This window comes from Vigna umbellata, chromosome 10 (genome assembly GCF_029865625.1).
Source record: "Vigna umbellata cultivar VRB3 chromosome 10, Vumbellata_1.0, whole genome shotgun sequence".
Classification (NCBI taxonomy): domain Eukaryota; kingdom Viridiplantae; phylum Streptophyta; class Magnoliopsida; order Fabales; family Fabaceae; genus Vigna; species Vigna umbellata.
This window is the reverse complement of record NC_142174.1, coordinates 22,117,947-22,126,802: the sequence shown is the minus strand read 5'-3', so window position 1 is coordinate 22,126,802 and position 8,856 is coordinate 22,117,947. Positions and strand designations below refer to the sequence as shown.

At 37.3% G+C, this 8,856-nt stretch overlaps 1 protein-coding gene across 1 annotated transcript; it reads left to right on the top strand.

The window, feature by feature from the left end:
• The first annotated feature begins 586 nt into the window (after positions 1 to 586).
• Positions 587 to 5,812, top strand: LOC148192178 (uncharacterized). Its single transcript, XM_088100885.1, has 6 exons — positions 587 to 1,408; positions 1,521 to 1,579; positions 1,907 to 1,976; positions 2,103 to 2,228; positions 2,318 to 2,446; positions 4,877 to 5,812. Exons 1-6 carry the CDS (start codon positions 722 to 724, stop codon positions 5,351 to 5,353), a joined length of 1,548 nt encoding a protein of 515 aa, XP_087957011.1. The 5' UTR covers positions 587 to 721; the 3' UTR covers positions 5,354 to 5,812.
• The last annotated feature ends 3,044 nt before the right edge of the window (positions 5,813 to 8,856 follow it).

Genomic DNA, 8,856 nt, shown 5'->3' with positions numbered 1-8,856 from the left:
ATATTTTTTGGATATCAAATTCATGCAAACTTCAAAACTGCTCAAAATGGTAAAAAATGAATTTATGATTTTTTTAATTCTGATTGGATGAATATGTAAAACTTTTCACGAAGAGGAATCTTACATCTTTAATCTTTAAAAGAATGAAAATTGAGATTAAAATGATAAAAATAATATAAATGGAAAGCTTAAAAAGAAAGTATAAAAAGAAAGTATAAAAAGAAAGTATAAAGATAGTCTTCTAAACAAATGAATTTTCTCTAATAGAAAACCACGTTACAGTACTAACCTTTTATCATCCACCACTACCCTTACATCATTTTCAAGATTCTTAAAAAGAAATTCTAAATTATAATATAAATCATTTCCTAAATATAAAATATAATTTATATGTCTTTAAATTTTTTTATTATAAATTATCATATGCATATATATTAATTTAGCATAAGTATAATCATATAAAATGAAAAAAAATACTTTACTTAATAAACTAAAATGCTAGTTAATTAATTAATAATCATGGAGACGTGGTTAGAAAATAGGGATTATAATATTTATGATTTCAAAGTTTTTTTTGTGTGCGCAAAAATATATTTGAAGTTTCCTACTTCCTGCTTTCCCTTCCTTCCTCCACCTTAAACCTATTTTAGGGTTTCTTACAAAGCTCTCTTCTTCCTGGAAGAATTCACCGATTTCTGATTTCTTCCAATCCAATTCACCAATGGGCAAGAAGAAACCTAAGGACCCGCAACAAACCCCTCAAACCGATAACGTTTCATCCCCTTCCAGCATTTTCAACAAGCTCTTCGGCAACGCACCAGAACAGGGCACCGCAACCGCTGCCTCTCTATTTTCCGACGAAAACCCCTTTCGAAGAAAACCTGTTCCACTTTCCGACACAACCAACCAAGCTCACATCCCTAACAACGGCAACGCCGAGAACCGCGATGCCGGCGACGAGAAGAAGCGCAAGAAGAACAAAGAGAAAAGCTCAGCCCTTGATCCAGTTTCTGTAACCGAAGTTTCGGAGAAATCGGAGAAGAAGAGGAAACGCGGTTCCGATGAAGGAAGAGAAGGAGGCCTTGATTTGGGTGCAGAAGCAGTTGGGAAAAGAAAGAGGAAAAGGGACGAAGTTGAAAGAGAGTGGGAGGAGAAGAGATATGGGCTTATGGAGGAAGTTCAAAAGGAAGGGATTGAGAATAAAACTGTTGGGAACAAGAGGAAGTCGTTGGATGATCCAGCTGATACGATGGTTGCAAAGGAAGGTTTTGATGACGAGAACAAACTTTTGAGGACTGTCTTTGTGGGGAATTTGCCTCTCAAGGTGAAAAAGAAGATTCTGTTGAAGGAGTTTAAAAAGTTTGGTGAAGTCGAGTCTGTGAGGATTCGTTCTGTTCCGATACAAGATGTAGGTTTTCCTCTTCTTTTGTGTGAGTTTGTTTTGTACGGTTGAGGTTTTAGTTGTTTTTTTATTGGAATGATAACTTCATGCGTTTTGTTCTTCTTTCGTGGTGAACCAGACTAAGAAACCTAGAAAGGGAGCCATCCTTGCGAAGAAAATAAATGATGCCGCTGATAGGTAATTTTTCTGAATTGTTGATCGTTTGTAGTGAATGCCGTTATTTTTTATTACATTTATTTTGAAATGATTCCATGGATTCTTTAGAAAGGTAAAACCAGTTTGTTTTTGGTTTCGAGAAATCATTATGGTTGTTTTTATTTATTTATTTCATTCTAAGGAGGACTATAAAAGCTCGTTTCATACATTTTATTTTGCAAATAGGTATAGTTTTCTTCTGGTGGTCTTAGGTGACTTGTACTGAGTCTAATAACAATAAAAGCCTTTTCTGTTTAAAGAATGCTTTCTGTCCGTTTCTAATAGACAAATATTGTATTTTTTTTGCAGTGTACATGCATACATTGTTTTCAAAACCGAGCAATCGGCACAGGCTTCTTTGTCTCACAACATGTCACTGGTATGCCCTTGGCTCTCAAAGTTGAGGTCGATTGGATCAAATATGCTGTTTACCTTGTATTTCTTTTTGTTACAATGTTAGTAGTTGACTTTTTTTAAATATTATTGTATATTCGTCTGGCTGTAGGTTGAAGGAAATCACATTCGTGTTGATAGGGCATGCCCACCCCGCAAGAAACATAAAGGAGAAATTGTTCCTCTTTATGACAACAAGAGAACTGTTTTTGTGGGCAACCTCCCATTTGATGTGAAGGTGTGTTTCTAATAGATAATTTTATATTCGAGGCCATAGAATTGTGTCATTGTTGTGTAATAAATCTATAATGTGATCCTTTTCTATAGGATGAAGAACTTTATCAGTTATTTTGTGGTATATCCAACCTGGAATCAAGTGTGGAAGCTGTCAGAGTTGTTCGAGATGCTCATCTTAATGTTGGAAAGGGTATTGCTTATGTGCTATTTAAAACAAAGGTGTGTTCAGGGGTCTGAATAGTGCATTTTGCATATACTTTCTTACTATAGGCTCTTTTCATATTTAGTTCAAGTATATTATAGTTGATGTTCTTGTGTACCTTGCTTTTGGTGAAATTATAGGGGTATTTGTGGTTGACAAGGCCCTAGAGACTATTTTATTTTGTATGATTTCTTTTGGAATTGCTTGTTATCTATTTCTGAAAAGTAGATACTTTTTGTGCTATAGATTGCCTTATTTCGATTGTTTGTTTACCTACCTTTGTGTGTTACGGGTTGGTGGTGCTGTATATTTTATAGCATGTCTTTTGTTTAATAGGTACATGTCATTTTCAGAAAATACCTTGTTTCAACGAGATTAGTATTAGTTAGACTTAGAGACTCTGATATTGTTGAGGAGCTTTGCATTATGCCTCGGGCCATTGTTCATATACTGCTGCTGTTAGGATATAGGATGATAGAATATGGAGTTAAGGGTGTGGGGGTGTCGGTTGTTAAAGGGGTAGTGGGTCAGAGCTGATATAAATAGAGCTCTTGTAACTTTGCAGAGGATTATCGAGTATTATTTTGTAAAGTCAAGTTTAGCTTGTAGAGAGAGGTTATGCTCTCAACCAGGGAGGTTATGCTCCCAACCCCATTCTCTGTAAAGTGACAACTCTATTACTGTGAATAAGAGATCCATTCGGTATTAGTGTAGATATTGTTGGGCTGTACTTCCCTACTCCCTTCTGGTTACCGCTTGGCATCTACTTCCCTCTTCCTTCCAGCTACCGTTCGGTACTTCCCTCTTTCCTTTGGCTACCGCTCGGCCTCTGCTTCCAACCTTCCTTCCAGCTACCGTTCGGTCATTCCCTCCTTCCTTCCGGCTACCGTTCGGTATTCCTCCTTTATTCCTCCGCTCATATATTTTTAACTTCCTAACACAGTGTTTGGAAATCCCCCAGATTATAGCTCTGCAGAAACCTCTCAGTGCCCTTAGCCCGTGATCTTCTCTTAAATGACAGCATGATCTGTCAACCTCCCTTCAATTTTTTAGGCAATTTGTATTAGTTCTCTTCTCAGCTCCACAATCCAACAAATATCAACAACTAATTCTCTCGCCCACTTGCATAAGTTAAAAACCCTATGATATTGTTATTAACAGACCTATGAGTCCTGTTAGGATATTTTCTTACAATGAAGAAACTTGATAGGACTCCTAATAAGGATGGGCCTGTTAATCAACATGAAACAATTATAGAGGGAGCAAGGCCCAAAATATGGAAGGTTTACGTGAGAAGAAAGAAAATGGGGTTAGGAAAAGAAAGGGAAGTTAGTTAGAGAGGGGAATGACGTGTCAGGAATCCAGGAAAGGGGAATTCTGTTATAGGAGAGAGAATAGAGAGTGTGAAGGGGATACGGAAGGGAGGTGGTGAGTTGGTTAGGAGGAGAGTCATCCTCTGGTTAGGAGTGAGAGCACTCTGGGTTTTACTGGTGATTATAGAGCTTTCAGCTCCATAACTTTTATTCTGCATAATACTTGAATAATATACCTGTGATATTCAGTTTTATTGTTGGGTTTCTATCAAAACTTATAAAACTTCACAATTGCTGTGGATGGATCTGCAGTGAAAGGGTTTGAAACCATTGTAATCATTAGTTCTGCTGATCCGGAGCTGAAAAAAATTACTTGCTTACATCTTTTTTCTCACCAGTCCTTTTAAAGCCTTTGTTTGCTTTGGGAGATGTACTATCTAAGAGGAAGGGGGGAGGTGAAATGGTAGGAACGGAGGTGGTTTGCTTCAAGTGATTAATGTTGAAATTGAAGGAAAGAAGCTGGAGGGTCTGGCGATTTGTTTCTGCTCTCAACCCTTGAGATTTGAAATGAAGACCGGGCTGACTTTGGTACTTTCTCCCTGATGCCCTTGAGCCTGTGTTATTGCAAGATCAAGTGCTCTTATTCCACACCTCTGCACCCATCCCTGAAGAGCTAGGCACTCATCCCCCGATCCTTCTTCTGGCTTACCAACGAAGTGTGGCATAATATGACATAATTAATTATATGGCTAACGAATAATCTGCACGTATTCTGCATAAATTCAATGAATTGTAAATCGCATAGTTGTAGTCCAATACTTGTGGCGAGTACTCCTGACCTTCGAAGTGCAGAATGAACATTTAGGGTTTCTTGTGTTGATTACTATGTTGTAAATGAACTGTTACTTCATTTGGTTTATACTGCTAATTCTTCAAATTTACTTGTATAAAGTCACAGTGTCGTGTTGGTATTCAAAATGGTGTTTGATTGGTTGTGAATTTAGACATGTTAGGTTGTTATTAGAGGTAGTGTTATTGCATTCAAAATAAACGTGGCATAAAGAATGTTCAAACTTCTTTCATGTCTTAATCCCATATGTCAATTAATTATTAAAAGTTGTCTTGTAAATGCAGGAAGCTGCTAAATTTGTTGTTAAGAAAAGGAACTTGAAGCTTCGAGACCGAGAGTTGAGACTCTCTCATGCCAAAGCAGATGCCACCCCATCTAAAAGGTCAAACCCATCCTCAACACAAGCTCCTACCCTTTCTAAAAGGCCAAACACATCATCAACACAAGCTCCTGGTACTCCTTCAAAGAAATTTTCTGTGGCTTCACGGTCTCCTTCGAGCAGTGTTAACAGGTCAAACAGAAAAGCCAATGCATCTTATCAGGGTCTACGTGCTACCAAATCAGATGTGCACAAGAAAACCCAAGGTGGAGAAAAGCCAAAACAACGCCTGACAAAGAGACCTTCAGTGGCTGCCAGAAAGGCTAAAGCAAATTTGCACAAGGAGAGTGGGGCACCAAAACAAGCAGGGATAAAACGCAAGCTTGATAGTCGTACTCCAGACAGCGCCATGCGTAATAAGAAAGTAAAAAAGAACAGGTAACTATAGTTGTTGTGGAGAGGAAGTGCACACATGGAGAAATTTTTGTAGCATGGATTCAAGGCAATGGAAGATTTCTTACAGTTGTTAGTGGACTTGGCACATTTGGTGGCGACTGATAAAAGATGAATCAAGAAATCAATTCAACGTTGTCTCATCACTTATTATTTCAAATTTGATATGTAATTTTAGTTTATAATGTGCTTTTATTGGTAGGTTGTAATTTCCAACTTTAGGCCCGGTTAGTGGCTTTTTCGCATCTCCTACCTTTGGAACGAGCATTTTTCGATTCTTTCACGATAGCTTTTTTTAATTACATTGTTTTATACTTTATTATGACAACATTCAACAAAACTTGTCATTTTATTAGCTGGGTTGGTATCTTGGTGGACGATGAAACAGGCAGGATTTTGAGATTTAATTGTATCTGTAAACTCATCTATGGTACAATTTATTTTTTTCTTTGGTTGAGTTGAAATTGACCTTTAGTTGAAGTAACTATATATAGTTTTAATGCTGGAAAAAATATTAGTTATAATATTAACGTGCTTTAATGAAACAATGCTACTACTTCCTGCACCTTTATTTATTTCTTCCTGTACCTCCCCAGATTTGAAAATTCCCCTTTTACCCCTCAGTCAAAGTAAAAGATGTAGCCAGCCTACTTTCTCTTCCCAACACACACTTCCCTTTCTCTGTTATTATTTCTACTCTCTTGCTCACAAACTCCACCTCCTAGAGCCTAGCCTCTGAACCACCATTGTAACATCCCAAAATACAGTAATTACCATAATTAGAATTAATTACAATTAACAGTAAACATTTCAGTCTTTACATTAATAAAACGAGGTTCCAAAGCCGAACGCCTTTAATACAGAAATAAACATGCACGAAACGGAAACCGGGAAAGTCTAGAACGAACGGTTTTATAAAATATTTAACCGAACGTCAAAATGGAAACTAGCATTTACATTCCTAACATAACGAGCGTTCTAAGGCTCGACTTTTACTTCCACCTCGACCAGATTTTCTTCTTCAATGACGTCTTCCAGAATTGCCTCGCCTTCTGCTCACGTCCACACGGATGATCATTGCAAGACAGGACGAACGTACATGGACAGTAGACAACACAAGGAAAAACGAAAGGGTAAGCTTAAGTAATTTAATTTAGGTTTAATTGCTTCCTTTGTCCCCAGTTTGGTTGAATTGTGTCAAATTCATCCTCATTTTTAAAAAAGTTTCATTGTCGTCCTCACGTGGTGTTAAAGTGTCAATTGAATCCAAACATAGAAAAAATTTGTGTCAATGTAGTCATCTCCGTTAAATACACACTAACGGTGTTAAGTGGCTGATTATTTGGCACTAGAGAATTAAAACGTGGCAAAAGAGAGGTTTACGTGGATGCCCTAAGTGGGAAGTACCTCAATGAGGTTATAAGTGACAGATGCGTGGTGGGAGTTGATGGTGTTGGCTGTCTTCTTCTTCGTTAGGGTTTGCTGTTTTGTGTTGGCAGTAGCTTGGTGAGTTTATTGTTCTTCCTCCCTCTACTTCTTCCTCCCTCTTTGGGTGTTTGTTGAGAAATGGCTGTTCTTCGGTTTGGAGTTGGTTGAAGAAGTGTTGGTACTATGTGGATTGGGGTTGGGTGAGAAAGCTTGGTTGTGAGGTTGTGTCGTTTTTTCGTTGGCTTAGGAAGTGCCAATGTCATTGAATCATCAGTGTTGTTCGTCTTGCTCATGGGGAGCTGTCGTGCCGTTTCATCCAGAGGATTGGTTCAAACTAACATATGTCATTGTGGGGAAGTTGCTGTGTTGAGAGTGGCGAAAACTGTGAAGAACGAAGGCAAACAATTTTGGGGATGCCCTAATTACAAGGTTTGTTCAATGGCTGTAGTTTCATTTTAGTGATTAGTTTATTTTTTGAGTAATGAAATGTTTGTGGTTGGATGTTTTGAACAGCGGACTCGAAACGAAGAACTTCAAGGATGCAATTATTTTAAATGGTGCAATGAAGCTAATTTGGATGAAAGGGATACTATTATTGCTAGGCAAAGGAGGAAAATTATTAGTCTGGAGAAATCTGCTATGGTTTCTCAGAAATGGGAGAAGCAATTAACATGGATGCTATGTTTTATGGGGTTTATTAATGTCATCCTTGTTTGTATCTTGTTTAAAATTCCATGACTATTTTGTATTAGACAATGTGTTGTATTAGACAGTTGTTGAAAATGAATGAAAAATCTCAATTTCTGCTTTCAATAGCTAATTGGCAGTGATATTGTTGAAGAAGGTGGATGTTCTTTCAATAGTTAAGTTGTAGTGATATGGTTGAGACAGCAACAATTTGATGACAGCTAAGTAAACTCTCCAAATATAACATGTAGCCAATAAAATAAATTCATTTTATTTAACTCTCATTTTTTTCGTCTTAGAAAATTTAGAACAAGTTTATCCAAATACAACCTAACAGCTAAATTCAAATTTGATGACAGCAACAATTTAATGGCTACTGTACACAGTTATCAGTTGCAGTAGAAACAATATTGCACTTGTCATTTATCTTCAAATGAAAATAACTAATAAATAATATAAGATTCAATCAAAGTTGAGTATAAAATCAGAGCTTCGAATGCACATTGAATATAACAGCAGAATTTGTGCTTCAAATGCACATTGAATATAACAGCAGAATTTGTGCTTCAAACTGCACATTGAATATAACAACAGAATTTGTGCTTCAAATGCACATTGAATATAACAGCAGAATTTGTGCTTCAAACTGCACATTGAATATAACATCAGAAGTTGTGCTTCAAACGGCACATTGAATATAACATCAGAAACTGTGCTTCAAACTGGACATCATATTCATTGAACAGACAATACTTTGCTTCATCAAATAATACATCAGCACACAATACATATTGAAGTTTGTATCCAAAAAAAGGTGCTAGCCGAAACAAAGTACCAAAATACATATTAATAATAGCTAATGACTTTCTAAATCAGTTTTAAGGTGCTGTGGCAGTTGGGTCAGCTGGTGTTGAAGTTGTCTGAGGTGCTGTTGTTGATGGGTGACTTTGTTGGGGTTGTTCAACCTCGCATTGAGTAATTTGACTGGATTGAGTTGCATTTGGAGTTGTTGGAGCAACTTGGGCAGCTTGTGGACAAGTATTTCTTTTATGTCCAAGCTCTCTACATATGCCACATCTCTTACGTGTTCCACCTTGTCTTAGTTGAGTGTCATCTTTCTTAAGCTCCCAAGGCTCTAATCTTCTTTTCTTTTTCGGTCTACCAGGCAAAATCCTCTTAGGTGGAGGCAACACATCAGGCATTGAAGTCATTTCCCATATATGAGCACCGTGGACTGGATATATCATTGGAAAGTATGTTTGTTCATAGGTTGACTTTGTAAACCAATGTGAGATGTAGTCTTCTCCATTGATGTTTAAAAATGTCATGGCAGTGAGGGCATGACAGCATGGGATTCCTGTTATACTCCATTTCCTG